General features: G+C 44.3%; 1 protein-coding gene across 2 annotated transcripts; it reads left to right on the top strand.

Moving 5' to 3' along the window:
* Nucleotides 1-717: 717 nt before the first annotated feature.
* Nucleotides 718-23,560, top strand: LOC311518459 (protein CLN8-like). Of its 2 annotated transcripts, none has more exons than XM_084624295.1 (3): nt 718-877; nt 19,040-19,692; nt 21,735-23,560. In XM_084624295.1, exons 2-3 carry the CDS (start codon nt 19,150-19,152, stop codon nt 22,056-22,058), a joined length of 867 nt encoding a protein of 288 aa, XP_084480421.1. In that variant the 5' UTR covers nt 718-877; nt 19,040-19,149; the 3' UTR covers nt 22,059-23,560. The 2 variants fall into 2 exon arrangements, with proteins under 2 accessions (XP_084480421.1, XP_084480422.1); XM_084624296.1 differs by lacking the exon at nt 21,735-23,560 and adding an exon at nt 19,939-20,014.
* Nucleotides 23,561-25,041: the final 1,481 nt, after the last annotated feature.

The following is a 25,041-nucleotide window of genomic DNA, read 5'->3' on the forward strand; positions in this document are numbered from 1 at the left end:
TGGGGCCGGTGAGGGAAATCTGTCATTCTATGGCCGGTGAGAAATGTCCCACACCAAGCTGCACAAAACCAAGACGTGGGTCCCTTCATATACCGCAGTCGAGGCACGATACCGCCAACACACGCGTGACACACTATTGCTGGGCAGGACAGTCACACGTCCTGCCCACAGCGGGGTATTGGAGAGGTGGCGGTCTCTCCCTTGGTTCCAGCTTCCACGTTTCTCTCCGGGGCTCTAGCTGGGCTCAGGATGGCTTTACAGCGGACATGTTTTTGCATCCTACAGCCTGCGGCTGCCAATGACAACACAAAAAGAAAAGGAGGACTTGTGGCACCTTAGAGACTAACCAATTTATTTGAGCATAAGCTTTCAACACACTCCACCATGACAACACACTCCACCATGCAACGTTTCTCACGCCTCTGTACGGGGGGGGGCGGCGATCGCCCTCTTGCTCAGTGCAACGCGAAAGTTGGCTGCAGCAGCAAGGCAGAGTGTGGCCTGACCCCCTCCTGCGCTGCAGAATTAAGATCCAAGGAGAACTGTGAACAACCCCAGAGTCCGGCTTGCCAGTGCGGGTTATTTCGTGCGCTCCACTCCCCCCGGGGCAGGAGCTACAGTTTACGTCGGGCGGAAACAGGGTGGGGCAGGAAAAGCGATAAATGTAACACTATTCTGGGTGCAGGGGTCTCTTCTTTCTGCGGTGCTGAACTAGGGCTCCACGCTGTTGCATTTCCATTCTAGGGGGCAGCTACTTCTGCATAAAAGGTGGAAGAAGGAGCCCGGACTTTTCGGCTGATTGTAGCTGTTGAACACAAGACAGGAAAGCGCAGAGGCTGCGGGGAGGAACTGCAGAGTAACTGAAGCAGACCAGCCAGTAAGTAGCATTACTGTTTCTTCTTGTGAGGAGGGGGAGGAAATGGGGATGAGACAGCGTTAACTAACTGCTGGTTTTGCTTAAATGCTGAGAAAACATCCTACTTCCAGGAGAGGCTATTGTATGAAGTCAGGGGAATTTCACACAGCCTGTGAACCACCATATTTAGAGGGCTGTATGTAGCTGGGGAGGGGTGAGGAGGTGTTTGTCTTTTTTTGTGGGGAGTTGAGAGTGGAAAGTTTCTGTCGCTTTCTCCTTCACCCTTGAAACTATGCTAATGTTAATGGCCTGATTCTCCACTTCCTTATACGTTGCCTATTTATATACAGGAGAATGTTACCGGAGTCAGGAACTGCTCAGTCAACCACACATAGGGTGACCGGACGTTCTGATTTTATAGGTTTCAGAGTAACAGCCGTGTTAGTCTGTATTCGCAAAAAGAAAAGGAGTACTTGTGGCACCTTAGAGACTAACCAATTTATTTGAGCATGAGCTTTTGTGAGCTACAGCTCACTTCATCAGATGCATGCCATGGAAACTGCAGCAGACTTTATATATACACAGAGAATATGAAAAAATACCTCCTCCCACCCCATTGTCCAGCTGGTAATAGCTTATCTAAAGTGATCATCAGGTGGGCCATTTCCAGCACAAATCCAGGTTTTCTCACCCTCCACCCCCCCACACAAATTCACTCTCCTGCTGGTGATAGCCCATCCAAAGTGACAACTCTTTACACAATGTGCATGATTGTCAAGGTTCCTCCCCCACTCTGAACTCTAGGGTACAGATGTGGGGACCTGCATGAAAAACCTCCTAAGCTTATCTTTACCAGCTTAGGTCAAAACTTCCCCAAGGTAACAAATATTACCCCCGTTATCCTTGGAATGGCCGCTACCACCACCAAACTAATACTGGTTACTGGGGAAGAGCTGTTTGGACGCGTCCTTCCCCCCAAAATACTTCCCAAAACCTTGCACCCCACTTCCTGGACAAGGTTTGGTAAAAAGCCTCACCAATTTGCCTAGGTGACTACAGACCCAGACCCTTGGATCTTAAGAACAATGAACAATCCTCCCAACACTTGCACTCCCCCTTTCCTGGGAAATGTTGGATAAAAAGCCTCACCAATTTGCATAGGTGACCACAGACCCAAACCCTTGGATCTGAGAACAATGAAAAAGCATTCAGTGTTTTACAAGAAGACTTTTAATAAAAAATAGAAGTAAATAGAAATAAAGAAATCCCCCCTGTAAAATCAGGATGGTATATATCTTACAGGGTAATTAGATTCACAAACATAGAGAACCCCTCTAGGCAAAACCTTAAGTTACAAAAAAGATACACAGACAGAAATAGTTATTCTATTCAGCACAATTCTTTTCTCAGCCATTTAAAGAAATCATAATCTAACACATACCTAGCTAGATTACTTACTAAAAGTTCTAAGACTCCATTCCTGTTCTGTCCCCGGCCAAGACGACTACAGACAGACACACAAACCCCTTGTTTCTCTCCCTCCTCCCAGCTTTTGAAAGTATCTTGTCTCCTCATTGGTCATTTTGGTCAGGTGCCAGCGAGGTTACCTTTAGCTTCTTAACCCTTTACAGGTGAGAGGAGCTTTCCCCTGGCCAGGAGGGATTTCAAAGGGGTTTACCCTTCCCTTTATATTTATGACACGCCCCCCAAATCTCAGCTAGGGTGAAACACTGGCTGGGATTTCTTCCTGGAGCTCTAGGAAAACAGAGTTAATAAGACACATGCATCTCTAAATATACTACCAAGTACATAAAGACTAACAATATTTTCCACATCTCAAGGACGATTTTAACCAGTTGATTCTGGGAAACTTTCACGGGAGAGTGCATCAGCCACTTTGTTAGAAGCTCCTGAGATGTGTTGGATGTCGAAATCAAAATCTTGGAGAGCTAAACTCCACCGAAGAAGTTTTCTGTTAGTTTCTTTGACGGTGTGAAGCCACTTTAGTGCAGCATGGTCGGTTTGCAGGTGGAAACGCCGTCCCCAAACATATGGGCGTAGCTTTTCCAGAGCGTAGACAATGGCATAACATTCTTTTTCAGTGACTGACCAGTTGCTTTCCCTCTCAGACAGTTTTTTGCTGAGAAACACTACAGGGTGGAATTCTTGATCAGGTCCTTTCTGCATTAAAACTGCTCCCACACCACGCTCGGATGCATCTGTGGTTACTAGGAACGGTTTGTCAAAGTCTGGGGCCCTTAGTATAGGGTCAGACATGAGTGTCGCTTTAAGCTTGTTAAAGGCCTTCTGACACTTTCCGGTCCACTGAACAGCATTTGGCTGTTTCTTTTTGGTTAGGTCTGTCAGTGGGGCAGCAATTTGGCTGTAGTGCGGTACAAATCGTCTGTAATAACCGGCCAAGCCTAAGAAGGATTGAACCTGTTTCTTTGACTTTGGGACAGGCCACTTTTGGATAGCATCCACTTTGGCCTGTAGGGGGCTGATAGTTCCTTGACCCACCTGGTGTCCAAGGTAAGTCACTCTGTTTAGGCCTATTTGACACTTCTTAGCCTTAACAGTTAGTCCTGCCTCCCTTATGCGCTCAAGGACTTTTTGTAGATGTTCCAGGTGGTCTGCCCAGGAATCCGAAAATATGGCCACATCGTCAAGGTAGGCAACTGCATATTCTCCTAATCCCGCTAGGAGACCATCTACAAGTCTTTGGAAAGTGGCGGGTGCATTTCGCAGCCCGAAAGGGAGTACATTAAATTCATACAGCCCGAGATGTGTGATGAAGGCTGACCTTTCCTTGGCAGATTCATCTAGCGGTACCTGCCAGTACCCCTTGGTTAAGTCCAAGGTAGAGATGAACTGGGCCCGTCCCAGTTTCTCTAATAGTTCATCAGTGCGTGGCATTGGATAATTGTCTGGGCGAGTTACAGCATTTAGCTTACGGTAGTCCACGCAAAAACGTATTTCCCCATCTGGTTTGGGAACTAGAACCACTGGAGATGCCCATGCACTTTCAGAGGGGCGGATTACACCCATCTGTAACATATCCTGGATCTCCCGTTCTATAGCAGTTTTAGCTTGAGGAGACACCCGGTAAGGTTGGACCCTAATTGGGTGAGCATTACCTGTGTCAATGGAGTGGTATGCCCGTTCAGTCAGTCCTGGGGTGGCTGAGAACGTTGGCGCGTAGCTAGTGCACAGCTCCTGGATCTGCTGTCGCTGCATACGCCCAAGGGTCATGGAGAGGTTCACCTCTTCCACACCACCAGCACATTTCCCTTCGTAGTAGACACCTTCAGGCCACTCAGCGTCGTCTCCTCCCTGGGCTGTAAACTGACAAACCTTTAATTCTCTGGAATAAAAGGGCTTTAGAGAATTAATATGATACACCTTAGGCTTTCGGTTGGAGGTGGGGAATGCTATGAGATAATTAACAGCTCCCAGGCGCTCCTGGACCACGAATGGCCCTTCCCACGATGCTTCCATTTTATGGGCCTGGAGCACCTTTAAGACCATGACCTGGTCTCCTACTTTGAAGGAACGCTCTCTGGCATGTTTATCATACCAGGCTTTTTGCTCTTTTTGAGCATCCTGTAAGTTTTCTCTAGCAAGGGCTAAAGAGGTTCGGAGGGTGGTTTGTAGGTTGGTTACAAAGTCCAGAATGTTAGTTCCTGGAGAAGGTGTAAATCCCTCCCATTGCTGCTTCACCAACTGCAATGGCCCCTTAACCTCACGGCCATATACAAGTTCAAATGGGGAAAACCCTAAACTGGGATGTGGTACAGCTCTGTAGGCAAAGAGCAACTGCTGCAATACTAGGTCCCAATCATTGGAGTGCTCATTTACGAATTTACGTATCATGGCCCCCAAAGTTCCATTAAATTTCTCCACCATGCCATTTGTTTGATGATGGTAAGGAGTGGCAACCAAGTGATTTACCCCATGAGCTTCCCAAAGGTTTTTCATAGTTCCTGCCAGGAAATTAGTCCCTGCATCTGTGAGGATGTCGGAGGGCCAACCTACCCTGGCAAAAATGTCTGCTAGTGCCTGGCACACACTTTTAGCCCTGGTGTTGCTTAGAGCTACTGCTTCCGGCCATCGGGTGGCAAAATCCATGAAAGTCAGTATGTACTGCTTTCCTCTGGGTGTCTTTTTCGGAAAAGGACCCAGAATATCCACAGCTACTCGCTGAAATGGAACTTCAATGATGGGGAGTGGCTGGAGAGGAGCTTTGACCTGGTCTTGGGGTTTTCCCACTCTTTGGCACACCTCACAAGACTGGACATAGGTAGAAACATCCTTGCCCATTCCCTCCCAGTGGAATGACCCCCCCAAACGGTCTTTGGTCCTGTTCACCCCAGCATGGCCACTAGGGTGATCATGGGCTAAGCTCAAGAGCTTGGCCCGGTATTTAGTTGGAACTACCAACTGTCTCTGAGGATGCCAGTCTTCCTGGTGTCCCCCAGAAAGAGTTTCCTTGTATAAAAGTCCTCTTTCTACAACAAACCTGGATCGATTAGAAGAGCTGAGAGGCGGTGGGTTGCTCCGTGCCGCCGTCCAAGCTCTCTGGAGGCTTTCATCTGCTTCCTGTTCGGTCTGGAACTGTTCCCTTGATGCTGGAGACATCAGTTCCTCATGGGATTGTGGACCTAGGCTTGGTCCCTCTGGAAGCGATATAGGGGATGGAGCTGTTTCTGTTGACTGTGAACCGCTCTCCGCTGGTGCACTATGTTGGGATTCAGGCTCCGGCTGAGCCTCTTGTGTAGGGTTATCGGCTGCTGCCAGTTCAGGTTCGGTGGGTCCCTCTGGTGTTGAGGTTGCAAGTACTGGATTCAGTGCTGACACGGGGTCTGGTGTTGGTTGTTCGGCTGGTTCCGGTTCTGGGACTGGTTCCGTCTGGGTCTCTGGGACTGGATCCACTACTGCTGTTGCAGACATTGGCCTGGGGTCCAGGTCCATCACCTCTGACTGGGTCCTGATAGAAGTTTCCGGAACAGAGCTAGGCCTCACGGCTTGTTTAGCCTGGTTGCGGGTGACCATTCCCACCCTCTTGGCCTGCTTCACATGATTGGCCAAGTCTTCCCCCAACAGCATGGGGATGGGATAATCATCATAGACTGCAAAAGTCCACATTCCTGACCAGCCCTTGTACTGGACAGGCAACTTGGCTGTAGGCAAATTGAAAGAGTTGGACTTGAAGGGTTGAATCGTCACTTGGATCTCTGGGTTGATTAAATTGGGGTCCACTAAGGAAGCATGGATAGCTGACACTTGTGCTCCGGTGTCCCTCCACGCGGTGACCTTCTTCCCACCCACACTCACAGTTTCCCTCCGCTCCAAGGGTATCTGGGAGGTATCTGGGCCTGTGGACCTCTGGTGTGATTCCGGTGCAATGAACTGTAATCTGTTGGGGTTCTTGGGGCAGTTGGCCTTTACATGCCCCAGCTCGTTACACTTAAAACATCGTCCAGCTGACGGGTCACTGGGGCGAGGAGGGTTGCTGGAGAACGGGGTGGTGGGACGATAAGGGGTCTGGAGGGTTCTTTGGGAGGTAGGTGGGGCTTTGGGCGGCCCCCGGTAATAGGGTGTGGTCTGGGGTGGTCCCTTCTGGTCTCCGCTCCAACTGCGACCAGTTTTCTTCTTCTCTGCCACCTCCACCCATCTGGCTCCAATCTCTCCTGCCTCAATTACAGTTTTGGGTTTCCCATCTAGGATGTATCTTTCTATTTCCTCAGGAACACCCTCTAAGAATTGTTCCATTTGCATTAGGAAGGGCAAATTTACTGGAGATTCAACACTTGCTCCTGATATCCAGGCATCCCAATGTTTTACAATGTGGTAGGCATGTCGGGTAAATGACATGTCTGGTTTCCACCTTAGGGCTCTGAACCTCCGACGAGACTGCTCGGGTGTTATCCCCATTCTGACTCTCGCCTTGGATTTAAACAGTTCATACTTGTTCATGTGTTCTTTAGGCATTTCAGCTGCCACCTCAGCTAAGGGTCCACTGAGCTGCGGCCTCAGCTCTACCATGTATTGGTCAGTAGAGATGTTGTACCCAAGGCAGGCCCTTTCGAAGTTTTCTAAGAAGGCCTCAGTATCATCACCTGCCTTGTAGGTGGGGAACTTTCTGGGATGGGAAGTGGTACCTGGAGAAGGATTGCTAGGGTTTGTTGGTATATTCTGCTGGGCCTTTATCCTCTCCATCTCCTCCACATGCTTCCTCTCTTTTTCCTTCTCCTCCTCCTTCAGCCGCATGAGTTCTATCTGTCTTTCATGTTCCCTTTGTTTTTCCTCAGCCTGAAATTTGGCTAATTCCAGCTGTAGTCGAGCTGAGGATTTGGCCATTCTAACCTCTCTGTTTTTAACTAACTTTACACCCGAGGTTTAGAAATAAACAAACAAAACTTGGCTGTAAAATTTTGCTGTGCTGGAATAGAATACCTATTCTCTGATAGTGATTGTCAGCCTACAGAAAAAGACAATTCCCTTGTCTCTGCTCTGGGCCCAAATTAAAGCAAAAAACCTCCAACTACTTGGAAACCTGCTTACCCAGCCCAAAGAAGAAAAAAAATTTCTTTTCAAACCTGTGCTCCTTGTAAAACAAAAAAAAAATCAAAATCCTAAAAAAAACCCTGCCACTTTTGTCTCCAGGCAAATGGGTAGAGCACACACCCCCTATTTACTTTTAGGAAGAAAAGAAAAAAAAAAAACCTCTGGGTTGGAAGACTGTGAATTTCCCTGCAGGAGTTAAGTACCCTGCCTCCAGGCAAAGAAAACCTGCAATTCACAAGATAATCCCCTTTTGTCTCTGCTTGGCCACAAAGCAGAGAGAAACCAAGCTGCTTTCTGGACTTCCTAAAAATTCCTTTTTAAAATCTGTATTTCTAGTTCAAAAAATCTCAACTGGATCTCAAAATGATTTCAGGTTAATCCCACCACTGTGCCACCATGTCAAGGTTCCTCCCCCACTCTGAACTCTAGGGTACAGATGTGGGGACCTGCATGAAAAACCTCCTAAGCTTATCTTTACCAGCTTAGGTCAAAACTTCCCCAAGGTACAAAATATTACACCTTGGACAGGCCGCTACCACCACCAAACTAATACTGGTTACTGGGGAAGAGCTGTTTGGACGCGTCCTTCCCCCCAAAATACTTCCCAAAACCTTGCACCCCACTTCCTGGACAAGGTTTGGTAAAAAGCCTCACCAATTTGTCTAGGTGACTACAGACCCAGACCCTTGGATCTTAAGAACAATGAACAATCCTCCCAACACTTGCACCCCCTCTTTCCTGGGAAATGTTGGATAAAAAGCCTCACCAATTTGCATAGGTGACCACAAACCCAAACCCTTGGATCTGAGAACAATGAAAAAGCATTCAGTGTTTTACAAGAAGACTTTTAATAAAAAATAGAAGTAAATAGAAATAAAGAAATCCCCCCTGTAAAATCAGGATGGTAGATATCTTACAGGGTAATTAGATTCAAAAACATAGAGAACCCCTCTAGGCAAAACCTTAAGTTACAAAAAAGATACACAGACAGAAATAGTTATTCTATTCAGCACAATTCTTTTCTCAGCCATTTAAAGAAATCATAATCTAACACATACCTAGCTAGATTACTTACTAAAAGTTCTAAGACTCCATTCCTGTTCTGTCCCCGGCCAAGACGACTACAGACAGACCCAGACCCTTTGTTTCTCTCCCTCCTCCCAGCTTTTGAAAGTATCTTGTCTCCTCATTGGTCATTTTGGTCAGGTGCCAGCGAGGTTACCTTTAGCTTCTTAACCCTTTACAGGTGAGAGGAGCTTTCCCCTGGCCAGGAGGGATTTCAAAGGGGTTTACCCTTCCCTTTATATTTATGACAGGCCCTGTGATGGTGTCCCCTGAATAGATATGTGGGCACAATTGGCAACGGGCTTTGTTGCAAGGATAAGTTCCTGGGTTAGTGGTTCTGTTGTGTGGTATGTGGTTGTTGGTGAGTATTTGCTTCAGGTGGCGGGGCTGTCTGTAGGCAAGGACTGGCCTGTCTCCCAAGATTTGTGAGAGTGTTGGGTCATCCTTTAGGATAGGTTGTAGATCCTTAATAATGCGTTGGAGGGGTTTTAGTTGGGGGCTGAAGGTGACGGCTAGTGGCGTTCTGTTATTTTCTTTGTTAGGCCTGTCCTGTAGTAGGTGACTTCTGGGAACTCTTCTGGCTCTATCAATCTGTTTCTTCACTTCTGCAGGTGGGTATTGTAGTTGTAAGAAAGCTTGACAGAGATCTTGTAGGTGTTTGTCTCTGTCTGAGGGGTTGGAGCAAATGCGGTTGTATCGCAGAGCTTGGCTGTAGACGATGGATCGTGTGGTGTGGTCAGGGTGAAAGCTGGAGGCATGCAGGTAGGAATAGCGGTCAGTAGGTTTCCGGTATAGGGTGGTGTTTATGTGACCATTGTTTATTAGCACTGTATTGTCCAGGAAGTGGATCTCTTGTGTGGACTGGACCAGGCTGAGGTTGTTGGTGGGATGGAAATTGTTGAAATCATGGTGGAATTCCTCAAGGGCTTCTTTTCCATGGGTCCAGATGATGAAGATGTCATCAATATAGCGCAAGTAGAGTAGGGGCTTTAGGGGACGAGAGCTGAGGAAGCATTGTTCTAAATCAGCCATAAAAATGATGGCATACTGTGGGGCCATGCGGGTACCCATAGCAGTGCCGCTGATCTGAAGGTATACATTGTCCCCAAATGTGAAATAGTTATGGGTAAGGACAAAGTCACAAAGTTCAGCCACCAGGTTAGCCGTGACATTATCGGGGATAGTGTTCCTGACGGCTTGTAGTCCATCTTTGTGTGGAATGTTGGTGTAGAGGGCTTCTACATCCATAGTGGCCAGGATGGTGTTATCAGGAAGATCACCGATGGATTGAAGTTTCCTTAGGAAGTCAGTGGTGTCTCGAAGGTAGCTGGGAGTGCTGGTAGCGTAGAGAAGCCCTTGAGGAATTCCACCATGATTTCAACAATTTTCATCCCACCACCAACCTCAGCCTGGTCCAGTCCACACAAGAGATCCACTTCCTGGACAATACAGTGCTAATAAACAATGGTCACATAAACACCACCCTATACCGGAAACCCACTGACCGCTATTCCTACCTGCATGCCTCCAGCTTTCACCCTGACCACACCACACGATCCATTGTCTACAGCCAAGCTCTGCGATACAACCGCATTTGCTCCAACCCCTCAGACAGAGACAAACACCTACAAGATCTCTGTCAAGCTTTCTTACAACTACAATACCCACCTGCAGAAGTAAAGAAACAGATTGATAGAGCCAGAAGAGTTCCCAGAAGTTACCTACTACAGGACAGGCCTAACAAAGAAAATAACAGAACGCCACTAGCCGTCACCTTCAGCCCCCAACTAAAACCCCTCCAACGCATTATTAAGGATCTACAACCTATCCTAAAGGATGACCCAACACTCTCACAAATCTTGGGAGACAGGCCAGTCCTTGCCTACAGACAGCCCCGCAACCTGAAGCAAATACTCACCAACAACCACGTACCACACAACAGAACCACTAACCCAGGAACTTATCCTTGCAACAAAGCCCGTTGCCAATTGTGCCCACATATCTATTCAGGGGACACCATCACAGGGCCTAATAACGTCAGCCACACTATCAGAGGCTCGTATACCTGCACATCCACCAATGTGATATATGCCATCATGTGCCAGCAATGCCCCTCTGCCATGTACATTGGTCAAACTGGACAGTCTCTACGTAAAAGAATAAATGGACACAAATCAGATGTCAAGAATTATAACATTCATAAACCAGTCGGAGAACACGTCAATCTCTCTGGTCACGCAATCACAGACATGAAGGTCGCTATCTTAAAACAAAAAAACTTCAAATCCAGACTCCAGGGAGAAACTGCTGAATTGGAATTCATTTGCAAATTGGATACTATTAATTTAGGCTTAAATAGAGACTGGGAGTGGCTAAGTCATTATGCAAGGTAGCTGTCATAAATGTAAAGGGAAGGGTAAACCCCTTTAAAATCCCTCCTGGCCAGGGGAAAGCTCCTCTCACCTGTAAAGGGTTAAGAAGCTAAAGGTAACCTTGCTGGCACCTGACCAAAATGACCAATGAGGAGACAAGATACTTTCAAAAGCTGGGAGGAGGGAGAGAAACAAAGGGTCTGGGTCTGTCTGTATGCTGGTTTCTGCCAGGGATAGACCAGGAATGGAGCCTTAGAACTTTTAGTAAGTAATCTAGCTAGGTATGTGTTAGATTATGATTTCTTTAAATGGCTGAGAAAAGAATTGTGCTGAATAGAATAACTATTTCTGTCTGTGTATCTTTTTTGTAACTTAAGGTTTTGCCTAGAGGGGTTCTCTATGTTTTTGAATCTAATTACCCTGTAAGATATCTACCATCCTGATTTTACAGGGGGGATTTCTTTATTTCTATTTACTTCTATTTTTTATTAAAAGTCTTCTTGTAAAACACTGAATGCTTTTTCATTGTTCTCAGATCCAAGGGTTTGGGTCTGTGGTCACCTATGCAAATTGGTGAGGCTTTTTATCCAACATTTCCCAGGAAAGGGGGGGTGCAAGTGTTGGGAGGATTGTTTATTGTTCTTAAGATCCAAGGGTCTGGGTCTGTAGTCACCTAAGCAAATTGGTGAGGCTTTCTACCAAACCTTGTCCAGGAAGTGGGGTGCAAGGTTTTGGGAAGTATTTTGGGGGGAAGGACGTGTCCAAACAGCTCTTCCCCAGTAACCAGTATTAGTTTGGTGGTGGTAGCGGCCAGTCCAAGGACAACGGGGGGGAATATTTTATACCTTGGGGAAGTTTTGACCTAAGCTGGTAAAGATAAGCTTAGGAGGTTTTTTCATGCAGGTCCCCACATCTGTACTCTAGAGTTCAGAGTGGGGGAGGAACCTTGACAGTAGCCTATTTCCTCTTGTTTTTTCCTACCCCCCCCCCAGATGTTCTGGTTTAACTTGGATTTAAACTTGGAGAGTGGTCAGTTTGGATGAGCTATTACCAGCAGGAGAGTGAGTTTGTGTGTGTATGGGGGTGGGGGGGATGTGAGAAAACCTGGATTTGTGCTGGAAATGGCCCACCTTAATTATGCACATTGTAGGGAGAATGGTCACTTTGGATGAGCTATTACCAGCAGGATAGTGAGTTTGTGTGTGTGGTTTTTGGGAGGGGGGTGAGGGGGTGAGAGAACCTGGATTTGTGCAGGAAATGGCCCAACTTTATTATCATGCACATTGTGTAAAGAGTTGTCACTTTGGATGGGCTATCACCAGCAGGAGAGTGAATTTGTGTGCGGGGGTGGAGGGTGAGAAAACCTGGATTTGTGCTGGAAATGGCCCACCTGATGATCACTTTAGATAAGCTATTACCAGCTGGACAATGGGGTGGGAGGAGGTATTTTTTCATATTCTCTGTGTATATATAAAGTCTGCTGCAGTTTCCACGGCATGCATCTGATGAAGTGAGCTGTAGCTCACGAAAGCTCATGCTCAAATAAATTGGTTAGTCTCTAAGGTGCCACAAGTACTCCTTTTCTGATTTTATAGGTGCAGTCCCGATTTTGGGGTCTCTTTCTTATATAGGGTCCTTTAACTCTCCACCCCCTGTCCCGATTTTTCATCCTAACCATACACCTCTTTGGGAACAGCTGTAGTGTAGTAAACTACTCAGTGTAGTAATGTGCTACCAGTAGCAGTTATTGATGTGTATAGATTGTAAGAAACTGCTCTTGCTGTAAACTGCTACTGATGTAACAAATGCCTACAGGTAGCAGTTCCTTGCACTGTAGTGTATGTGAAATTGCTACAGGTAGAAAAGTGCTATCTGTAGCAATTATTGATAGGTTTAGATTGTAAGAAACAGCTTTTGTAAAAAGATGCTACTTCCCTCATAGGTCATGTTTTCTAGACCTTACTTTTTTTTCCCCCCTCTTCTCTGGACTTTCTCCAATTTGTCCACATCTTTCCTGAAATGTGGCACCCCGAACTGGACACAATACCTAATCCGCGCAGAGTAGAGCGGACGTCCCAGACTGATGTTCTGTTTTTTTTGCAGCAGCGTTACACTGTTCACTCATTCAGGTTGTAGTCCACTAGGACCCCTAGATCCCTTTCCACAGTACTCATGTTCAGTTTGTGGTCCACTATGACCTGCAGATCCCTTTCCCCAGTACTCCTTCCTAGGTTATCATTCATAAACTTTGTAAGTATACTCTCTATTACATATCTCAATCATTGATTAAGATTTTGAATAGAAACATATCTCAATCATTGATTAAGATTTTGAATAGAAACCTATCCAGAACTGATTCCTGGAGAACCCTACTTGTTATCCCCTTTCAGCCTGACTCAGCCCTTTCAGCCTGTGAATCACTGATAACTACTGTCGGAACTGTTTTCCCAACTAGTTTTGCACCAGTCTTATTTTAGCTCCATCTAGGTTGCATTTCCGTAGTTTGTTTATGAGAAGGTCATGGGAGACTGTATCAAAAGCCTCACTAAAGGCAAGAGAGACCATGTCGACCACTCTCCTCCCACCCCCTCCACCCCCCCCAATCCACAAGACTTGTTACACTGTTAAACAAAGCTATCAGGTTGCTTTTACATGTGAGACTTCTTGAATTAGCTACACCAGATGGCCTTTTTAGCAAAGTAGAACCTGTCACTGCTGCAGGTAGTGTTGTACCAATAAAATAAAAACCAGCAGGATCTTATTAAAGGGAAAAAGGCAAAATACCACATTTATTGTGAATACAGAAAGAATCATAGTAAGCAGTTAGTTATAGTTATAACATTCCATTCAGTCTCAAATTTATTCTCACATTCATTCATACAAACATACACACACACACAGGTTCTGCAAGGTTGTTATCATAGTTACCAGCCTTAGAGTTGCTCATGCCAAGCCACTGGCCAGGTGGCCTGGACATGAGGAGGGAGCAGGGCCTTGTCAGATGCTCATCTGATGCTCCTGGAAGTTGGTTTGCAGAATCAGACCCCAAAGTTCTCACTTTTTAGAGTCTATTTTTATAGGAATTTCTTCCTATGCCAGTCTATGGGAATTGCTTCATCATGCTGTTGCTGAATCAATCAGCAGATAGCACATTCCTGACGGCTCCAAGATGTTATCTTGTTCTTTGGTTCTCCCATTCTTGAGGCTGTTGGGTGGATTCCAGTCTGCCCTCCGGGTGGGGTCCTCTGGTTATTTCCACTTGACGCCTTCTTCAGCCGATGGACACTGGATTCTTAGGCTGGCACCTCCCTGATCATTCAGTTATTATCCACACCAAGCATCCATCCACATACATCCTCTATCTCTATTTTAATCACAATTGTTAATACAACAAAAGGGTGGGGAGTCTCTGGGTGCTGTTTCTGTTGTTAGAGTATTGCTTTGAGTCTCTCTCTCTGTGAATTGCTTTGAGAACAGACTCTGTCTTAGAATGTACTAACGCAGTTAGCAGCTTGCAAGTTTCACACATAGAGGGAGAGAAACAGTACCAAAAACCAAGAGACCTCTTAATTAGTAATACCCTGAAATTTAAACTCTGGGGAATCAAACTCATTTGTGATTTTAATACAGAACTTCTTTAATATGATCCAACAGTAGTACTATCTTACAGATAGGAATTTCTCACATACATATAGCTAATAAGGGCAGGGTGAAGGGCAGTGGCTTCAGCAGATGAACTGAGCATGCTCAGGACCCGTAGCTGGTACAGTAGGATGCAAAGCAGTTTACTACACTATACCCGAAGTAAGCAATCTGGCAGCGGCAGAGCCAACCCCCCCCCCCCCCAAATACAGTACAGTACTGTGTTAAATGTGAACTACTGGAAAAAAAGGGGAGACTTTAAAAAAAAAATTTTGACAAGATAAGGAAACTTTCTTTGCTTGTTTCATTTAAATTAAGATGGTCGACGGCAGCATTTTTCTTCTGTATCGTAAAGTTTCAAAGCTGTATTAAGTCAATGTTCAGTTGTAAGCTTTTGAAAGTAAGAACATAGCGTTTTGTTCAGAGTTATGAACAACCTCCATTCCTGAGGTGTTTGTAATTCTGGTGTCTACTATATATCTGTGCAGAGTGAGTGTAAAATTCTAGCAACTTAGAATTCTTAACTCTCTTACTGTTTCAGAATGCAAGGCAGTGGGAAGGAAGGGCCCTTGGGGTTGCTCTGGTGTAAAGGAGAGCAGAATCAGGCCCCCTGAGAATATAAATAAGCAATATTCCTTTGCTCTCTAGCTATAAGACTGCCATCCTCCTTTTCTGTTATTTATTATATTGGGGTGCAGGAAAGGCAGGCATCTTTATAGAAGCTTTTTACCTATACTGCTAACTATCCATATGGCTTCCTCTTCTGCCTCCCACCAGAGCTGCCAGTCAAACTGTGTGAAATTAGATACTCTCTGGGCAGTTCTTCCCCTGGCCACATTGACAGGATGTGCTGTGTCCAGCGGTCATGGCAATCTTGTCCAATACGTCAGCAAAATGGACCTGTGCTTATGGATACTTTAAAACAAAAACATAATAAAATGTTCATCTTCTTTAAACCATACCACGTGGAGGGCATTTTAATTAACTTTATGCCCCCAAGCTTAAAAATTCGGGACGATACAATTAATAATAATTGTGATGCTGGGGTGGACAATAAAGAGGTTGTTTCTCTATGTCCTTAATTAGCTTCAGGAATAAAAGACCTTTTTAGAATGTGGTCTAATTCTGTTCAGAAGTTGACCATGCAATTTTGTTCACAAGATGATCCTACAAGCCTTTACTCATGCATTTACTAGACTATCATTTTGTAGAATTATGTTCTGTTTTTTGGTGTCTGATATTCCAAATTGCAAGCAAAACAACACTGTTGGGATTCCCTCCGAGACCTTTTCCACTCGACTGATTCAGAACACTTCAGTTCTGCAAGAACACTTTTATCCAGTTCTGTGGAATCCAAAAACTCAGTCCAGATCAGGACTCGTTACTAAGGTTTCTCTATTGGCATTTCGGAAATCTGTACCTGAGGTGATCAGACTCAGATGTAATGGGGCAGGTTAGGGTGCATCACAACTCCAAAGTACATAGTTATAAATCAGATTATATACATATTCTAAAACAGACTAACACATGCATTATATTCTACATTGTATCACATGCTTTATAATTGGCTTACTAATTCTGTGAAACAGGCCCTGTATGAATCACAAGCTATCCATGTGCTACAAACTACTAGTAAGCAAAGCTGTAGCTGCAAGCCTATCACACTTTACTCTTTTTCTATTTCTTTATATACTAGCTTCATATTATTTACAAGATCCCTTGGGAATTCATGCTTTGTCCATTGTTAACCTCTGTTTTTCTACTTCTGTTTTTCTTTGCGTATGCAAGACTACAAACGTGCATTCCTGTGATGCTGCATGCGTAATTAAAACACCTCACAGAAGAGAGAACTCTAAGGAGGACTGTCTTTTTTTTTTTTTTTTTTTTTTTTTTTAAACTTTTCAAAGTTTATTTATTCTTCATACTGTGACTTAATATAGAAAAAGATTAAAAAGTTCTAATTATAACAGGCCAATAGTACATGCTTGCGTGTATCAAAGGTCCATTTATGTAAACCTCTAATGAAGAATATTTATAACGTTACTGATTTTCTTTTTTTCCTAAACAAAATAATAAAGTGTGTGTACATACGTACCATAGATATAGGACGCAATTCTCATTTGCATTGAGGCCACTGTGACGGGTTGGGTCACAGAGACCCCCTTGGGACTGCCAGCTGATGTGCTGAGACTACTTCTGAGCCCGTTTTCCCTGGCAGCTTGGGACTTCAGTACTCCGTCTCACTGAGCCAGACACGCTAGCCTGCTGCAAACACAGGCCCAGGTCTGAACCACGTCCCCCAAAAGCTGCAGGCCTAACTGAAAACAGCTTAAGAAGTGCTCTTGTCTCTAGCACCCAGATACCCAGTTCCCAATGGGATCCAAACCCCAAATAAATCTGTTTCACTCTGTATAAAGCTTATACAGGGTAAACTCATAAATTGTTTGCCCTGTATAACACTGATAGAGATATGCACAACTGTTTGCTCCCCCAGGAATTAATTACTTGCTCTGGGTTAATTAATAAGCAAAAAGTGATTTAAGTGGTTCCAAGTAATAACAGAATAAAGTAAATTACCAAACAAAATAAAACAAGGCTAAGCCTAATACAGTAGGAAACTAAATGCAGCTAAATCTCACCCTCAGAGATGTTCCAATAAGCTTCTTTCACAGACTAGACTCCTTCCTAGTCTGGGTCCAGCAATCACTCATGCCCCCATAGTTATTGTCCTTTGTTCCAGTTTCTTTCAGGCATCTCTTTGGGGTGGAGAGGCTATCTCTTAAGCCAGCTGAAGACAAAATGGAGGGGTTTCCAGGACCTTATATAGTCTTTCTCTTGTGGGTGGAAACCCCTTTGTTCTCCTGTGTAAAATCCCCTCAACAAGATGGAGTTTGCAGTCACCTGGGCAAGTCACATGTCTATGAATGATTCAGCTTTTTGCAGGCTGACGCCATTGTTTACATGTTAGTTTGAACGTTTGCAGGAAAGCTCAGATGTGGATTGGCGTCTCCCAAAGTCCATTGTCACCTAAGTGTTTCTTGATTGGGCACTTAGTGAGAATAGTCGTTTCTCAAGAAGCTGACCAAATGCTTCACTGAGGCCACTTAGAATCAAACAAGTACATAGCCAATATTCATAACTTCAAATACAAAAAATGACACACACATACAGACAACATAATCATAACCAGCAAACTACAACCTTCCCATAGACACCCCACTTGGCCTCCTCTGTACAAGACCTGGTGCAACCATAGGACCCTGGTTGCAACAATGATCTGTATGGTCACAGTTTATGTCAATAACGTCACAATCATGTTATTCTGTTCCAACAATTCAGGGCTCCTTTATACTTCCAGGCATGTAAAGTGGCCTTAGTGTAAATGAGAATCAGGCTCAGAGTGGCTGGTTTGTTGCAGTTTTGATCTATATCCTGTAAACTGGGTGTGTACGTTTGATTCCTAAAAATTCTTAGGGTACGTCTACTCTGTGTTTTAAAACCAATGTGAGTGAGTCCCAGAGCCCAAGTCTACAGACTCGGGCTCATGCTATGGCACTAAACAGCACTGTAGATGTCGGGGTTCAGGATCTCAAACTCACCTCCTCCCTGGATTTCAGAATCCAAGCACCAGTTCGAGCCTGAACATCTACACAGCTGTTTTTAGTGCTGTAGCTTGAGCCTGAGTCTGTAGTACCATGGTGCAAGCCCGAGTGTGTAGATCGGAGCTCGAGACTTACTGTGTAGACCTATCCAGAGGGCTGTACAGGTGAAAAATGAAGGTTCAGTTATGCTTAAACATGCTGCTAAAGAATTGTAAGCCTCAGTTGTTTTGTTTTTTCTCCCTTTAGCACTGGCCCCCTTTGTTTATGTCCCTAGGAGTTGTTTCTGTTCACACCTAGAATGTTAACTTTGTTAGAAGTAAAAATCATTGGTCATAGAACAATTTTCAAGTCTTCTGTGAGGAAGGTGTGGGGGGATGCTAGTAGCTAGCTGGTGAAAGATTGTTTTAAAAATGTGGTGTCAGTAGCGTTAGCAAAACACTTCAGCCAGACGGACTTCTTGAGGGATGATTTATAAAGGCAAAGGAAGACTTGAAAAAGATAAAGAATAGCGAGTATTCTACGTATATAGAAGTAACAGGAAGGGAAGAAAAAACAGTAAGGAAAATGACGAGGAAAAAGTATTATATTTTTATATAACTTGGGAACAAAAAGTAAAGGTTTTGTGACTGTAACATCCATTGACACTAATCATTCTGCCAGTAAGGAAACAAAGAGTTTCCCTCTCTCATCTTCTCTTTTATATACCCAGTAGAGTTCTTGAAGGCTAATTATCAGCTTTGAGTAGGTTTTTTCTAATGTCAGTTCTAAATTGTTTGGAAATATCAGTGGAAAGAGAAACAAACTCTAAACTGTAGTGAAACTAGTGAGATTTCATAAATGGGGAGTGTGTGTGTGTGTGTGTGTGTGTGTGTGTGTAAAAAATGCACGCAGCCAGTCTCTACAAGTCTCTTCTATCTTTTTTTTTTTCATTGCAGGTGGGTTTCTGCTCCATGTAACAGCAAAGGCTCAGTAGCCTTAAGATAGACCAACGTGTGGTTGAGAAGCTTCAGACTCTCTCCAAATATTTTGAATTAGAGGAGAAGAAATGAATTTTGCATATGCTGCTGAAACCTTGAGTGTCATATTTGATTGGGACTATGTTCTGTGGGAAGTTCGTTTGAAATTAGTAGCAGCTGGATTTTTCTTCTACCTCACTGTATTTCTTCTAGCTCACTGGCTGGCCTCATGGATCAGTGCCAGTTATCGTACTTTGTCAGGGAAGGACAAAGTCTTCTCGAATATAGCTATTACTCGTGGCCTGCTTGGAATTCAGAGTTGTGTAGCTGGGTTGTGGGCCTTGCTCATAGATCCAGTTTTCCAAGCTGACAAAGTGTATTCACAGCAAAAGTGGAGTTGGTTTCATTGCTTAATAGCCTCTGGCTTCATCTTGTTTGAAAATGTAGTTGTTCATGTGTCTAATATTGTTTTCAGGACATGTGATGTGTTCTTGGTAGTTCATCATTTATTTGCCTTTGGTGGGCTTCTTGGTCTGATAATTAACATAAAATCTGGACACTATCTACCCCTGATGGGACTGCTACTTGAGATGAGCACTCCTTCAATCTGCATGTACTGGCTACTTCGAAGGGTAAGAACTTGCTGTATTAATTGTTGGTGATAGAAGTTTCCATTATAAAACTCCCATTGCTTCCCCCTCAAAAAAAAAAAAAAAAATCTGCAAAGAAATATTGGCCTTCAAATTGGGAGATTAGTGGTGGGATCAGGGAAGAATTTTCCTTCCAAACTTGAAGTCCTGGGAATCCTTAATTATAACACCCTAAAATACTTAAATATTGTTCAAATGTTTTTAAATTTTTTTTTACCCATTTTGTAGCAAAGAAATGAAAAGGGAAGATTTTAAAAATTACTTTACAGACTCACTAGTTGGGATCTAGTGCACAGGACTAAAGATTAGGTGACTAAACTCTATTTTTTTAAAGATATTTTTAACGAGTGAAAATAGTAACATGAGAATGTTGGAGCTGTTAAGTGTTTATGTATCTTCTGTGGATGCAGAGAGGGAGACCAGCCTTGAAGAGATTTTCCATGCTTGTGGGGAGAAAAGAAATCAGCCCTGCTTTCCAAACTGTTATCTGTTCCCAGCAATAAGTTTTTAGTAGTTTAATCTTAAATTATAAAATATCTGGACTCTTTAGAATTACAGCCACAAGCCTTGGCAGGATCACCTCAGCCCTTCTGCAGTGCTTTTAATGAGACCTTAAACATGAAGGTCCTATCTGTGCATATAGACGCTAGAGCAGTCAGAGAGTCATGGTTTGCCTGAGTGGTGTTAACCAAAACTTCCCAGACCCTGGTAGCCCCCCCCCCCCCCGCACTTCTGTAACATGTGCTTTGTTTTGATTGTCTTCCTCCATCCAACAGGTGGCTGCATCTAAGTGATGCTGTATGCACATAGTTTGCAAAGTGGTTTAGAATTCTTCTGGGCAAAAGGTGCTATGTAAATGTGCAATCTCTTGGCACTCGAGAAAAATGATTTAGAGAAGGTTTGTTTGGCAGTTTACACTAAACACAGTTAATATAGTTAATATATATTATGACAGACCCAGAGCAGTGGGGTACAGGAGTCCGGCCTTATTGGGATCCAGGAAGTGGGCGGGCGAAGCCTAAGGGGAGGGTTACAGGAGTCCGGCCTTATTGGGATCCAGGAAGTGGGCGGGCGAAGCCTAAGGGGGGGTTACAGGAGTCCGGCCTTATTGGGATCCAGGAAGTGGGCGGGCGAAGCCTAAGGGGGGGTTACAGGAGTCTGGCAGAAGGCAAATATACTGGCCACTAGATGAATAGTTTTCTGTTCCTTGAGTGACCAGAGCAGGGGCTGCCCTAGAGCAATCAGGCACCTGCTAGAACCAATTAAGACAGGCAAGCTAATTAAGACACCTGGAGCCAATTAAGAACATACTAGAATCAGTTATAGCAGGCAGACTAATCAGGACACCTGGTTTTAAAAGGACCTCCCATCAGTTAGTGGAGGGCGTGCAAGGAGCAGAGAGTGAGAAGGTGTGCTGCTGGAGGACTGAGGAGTACGAGTGTGATCAGACCTCAGGAGGAAGATCCTGTGGTGAGGATAAAGAAGGTGCTGGGGGGAGGCCATGAGGAAGTAGTCCAGGGAGTTGTAGCTGTAGCTGTCGTGCAGCTGATACAGGAGACATAGACAGCTGCTATCCACAGGGCCCTGGGCTGGAACCTGGTGTAGAGGGTGCCCCCCTCCCCGGAAACTCCTCCGCCTTTCCCCCCCCCCCAAACTCCTGATCGGACACAGGAGGAGTTGACCTGGTCTGTGAGCAACACCCAAAGGGACGGTCTAATTTGGAAAGGGATCTGGCCTATCCCGACCCACTAGGTGGGACAACAGAGACTAGGGAGATTGTTCTCTGTTTTCCCCCATGCTGGCCAATGATGAGGTTAGCTGAGTGAACAGCAGGTTTGAGCCTCTAGCAGAAGCGGCCAAACTGAGGGCTGCCGAGAACCTCTGAGGCGAGCAAATCCTCCAAAAAGTGCAGGACCCACCAAGGCAGAGGATGAACTTTGTCACAATATCTTAATTCTAGAAAATGCTGACTGCTTTATCTTGAAGGTGCAATTTCATTTCTTTCTTTGTTGTTTTCTCTTCAGACTGGCTATGCTAATACCCTTTTATGGAAGGCAAACCAATGGGTACTGATCCATATGCAACACTGCCGCATGGTCCTTATTTATCACATGTGGTGGGTGTGTATTTCCAATTGGAATGATGTCGTGGAAAATCTGGGACTTCCACATTTTATCGTCTTTTTCGTGGGGTTAAGTACACTTACATTAATACTTAATCCGTACTGGATATACAGATCAACTCAGCGGCTCTTTGGTCCAGTGGACTGGAACTTTTCATTTTTCACTGCTGTTTTTGGATCCTCTGGAAAATTAAATAGTGAAACATTCCAAAAGAAGAGGAGATAGTGTTGCAACAGTTATTGGGATAATAGTAAAGTATGGCCAGAAGAATATGGTGCAGGTTTACTACTGAGTCCATGAAAACAGAATTGCTTACAAGAAGTCTATGAATATATTGATCGCTATGTAGATTGCTATTAGTGCACTATACTCCTTTATCAAAAGTGTTTTAAAATTGTGTCTATATTTAAAATACACACACACACACACAATCTTTGACTCAGTCAGGATTCATGTCAGAGCATTATGTAATAAAATCTTATTTTGGGGAAAGTGGCAAGTTAGTGATAGGTAAGGGAGGCATTGTTTGATTTGTAAAAATCTAGAGAATCATAATTTCAGTGGTGTCACCCTCTGCAATGTGGCAGGGTGGGTCTCACTGGCATCCGCTTGCCCCATCTCTGGGTTTCCTGTTAGTGGAAATTCTGATAATATAACTGTCAGAAATTGGTCAAGCTGGGTATTATTCAAAAGCCCTTTCTCCCATGAACACAGTGGTACGAAGCATGACCAACCCAAAACAATTATGTAGATAGTTCATTATTTTCTAAAATATATATCCCCTTTTTTTAATTATTCTTGAATACAGAAATGCATTGTTAACATGAAAAAAACACATTGACCTTTGGTAATCCCAGGGAGCTTAGCTTTGACATGTAGGACTGAAAACATTTATTCGTCAAAGTCATCATCAGGGTCATCTCCATCTATGGCTCCACTGCTAGACATGTTGTCACATTGATCCTCATCTGTGTCACACTAATACATCTCTGTATAAGGCAGATGGCTAGCCAGACATTTGCGAGACAGTGAGCATCTGGTCTTTGCACATGATATTTTGATTAGCAGAAGGATTGATTTGGGAGCGCATGGTATTTCCTGCATAATTGGTGTGATCAGTCTATCCTCCAAGACCCATCTGTGCCTAGTGGGGGAGGGTAGCTTTGGATGCACTCGATCATCCTGGAGCTATTCCATTGCTTGATAGTAGGTATAAATGCATTTCTTGTCAATGGCAATATTTGTCTGTCTGCTGCTTGGAAAACATCCACCTATGTAGCTCTGAAAGTGTCATAAGTTGGTTTTCAAATGGTAAACTCAGCATATGAACGCCTGTAGTGCGCTTGTGACCTCAACAGTGACTGCCAGAGCCATTCTGAGCACCTTTAGAGCAAGGAAAGAGTCTCCAGAGGCTGAATGAAATGCCTTCCTGTAAAATAATTTGGTCTTTCCAGCCAACCTTCCAGTACTGTCACTGTCATAAATATAAAGGGAAGGGTAAACCCCTTTGAAATCCCTCCTGGCCAGGGGAAAACTCCTCTCACCTGTAAAGGGTTAAGAAGCTAAAGGTAACCTCGCTGGCACCTGACCAAAATGACCAATGAGGAGACAAGATACTTTCAAAAGCTGGGAGGAGGGAGAGAAACAAAGGGTCTGTGTGTCTGTCTATATGCTGGTTTCTGCCGGGGATAGACCAGAAATGGAGTCTTAGAACTTTTAGTAAGTAATCTAGCTAGGTATGTGTTAGATTATGATTTCTTTAAATGGCTGAGAAAAGAATTGTGCTGAATAGAATAACTATTTCTGTCTGTATCTTTTTTGTAACTTAAGGTTTTGCCTAGAGGGGTTCTCTATGTTTTTGAATCTAATTACCCTGTAAGATATCTACCATCCTGATTTTACAGGGGGGATTTCTTTATTTCTATTTACTTCTATTTTTTTATTAAAAGTCTTCTTGTAAGAAAACTGAATGCTTTTTCATTGTTCTCAGATCCAAGGGTTTGGGTCTGTGGTCACCTATGCAAATTGGTGAGGCTTTTTATCCAACATTTCCCAGGAAAGGGGGGGTGCAAGTGTTGGGAGGATTGTTCATTGTTCTTAAGATCCAAGGGTTTGGGTCTGTAGTCACCTAGGCAAATTGGTGAGGCTTTTTACCAAACCTTGTCCAGGAAGTGGGGTGCAAGGTTTTGGGAAGTATTTTGGAGGGAAAGACGCGTCCAAACAGCTCTTCCCCAGTAACCAGTATTTGTTTGGTGGTGGTAGCGGCCAATCCAAGGACAAAGGGTGGAATATTTTGTACCTTGGGGAAGTTTTGACCTAAGCTGGTAAAGATAAGTTTAGGAGGTTTTTCATGCAGGTCCCCACATCTGTACCCTAGAGTTCAGAGTGGGGAAGAAACCTTGACACCACTAAATCAAGTCAGAGCCAGTCTGATATACGCCTCTCATGCACAAAAAGCTAGATATGTTCAGTGAACTAATGGTTGTGTCACAATTCAGGGGAACTGCATCATTATTCCTTCTCCATGATCCCTTGCATACACCCACTTCAGCTTCCCAAGCTGTCACCTCTATTGGACAGAGATCCATTCTCTCTCCCTCCTGACCAGGGTTTTCTCCAGGATATTCTCAGTGATACAGACTGCCTAAACAGGCCAACAGCTACGCTTTGCTTTCTTTTTGAAGGCTTATGAACAGCATAGCTGCCAGCAGTTATAAGTTACCACACTGTCTTTTATAAGCAAGCATATTTATTCCTAAGGTGAAAGCATTGCAGAGAAAACATTTAAAAACAATAGAAGTTCCTACATGCACGCTAAAGACTTACCAGTGGTCACCCCTTCAGCAACAACAAGCACAGGAGTAGGAGTCTGTATTTCAAACCCCACAGAGGGTTTTTTCTGTGCTTACGAGTCTATAATAGCCTTGGCTCAGAACTAGCACCCAGATGGGGTAGATCAGCCTGTTTCTTTCTACAGCGTGAGCCTTTGATCTTCAGATTCCAGTGGACCCTTCCTCATGGTGCAGCTTCAAAAGGCTGGGTATTTGCATAACCAGAGGGAGTGGGGGAGGAATTTGCATTCACAGCCCACTAGATATTTCCCAGGAAATCTATGTCAGACATTGTCCCAAAATACTGTTCTTGTCTGCCACAATGTTCAATATAGTTCTTTGAGCATCCAGTCCCAGAGTATTACATAACCTCTGCA

The sequence above is a fragment of the Lepidochelys olivacea genome, assembly GCF_965140295.1.
Source record: "Lepidochelys olivacea isolate rLepOli2 genome assembly, chromosome: 3".
NCBI classification, from domain to species: Eukaryota; Metazoa; Chordata; order Testudines; family Cheloniidae; genus Lepidochelys; species Lepidochelys olivacea.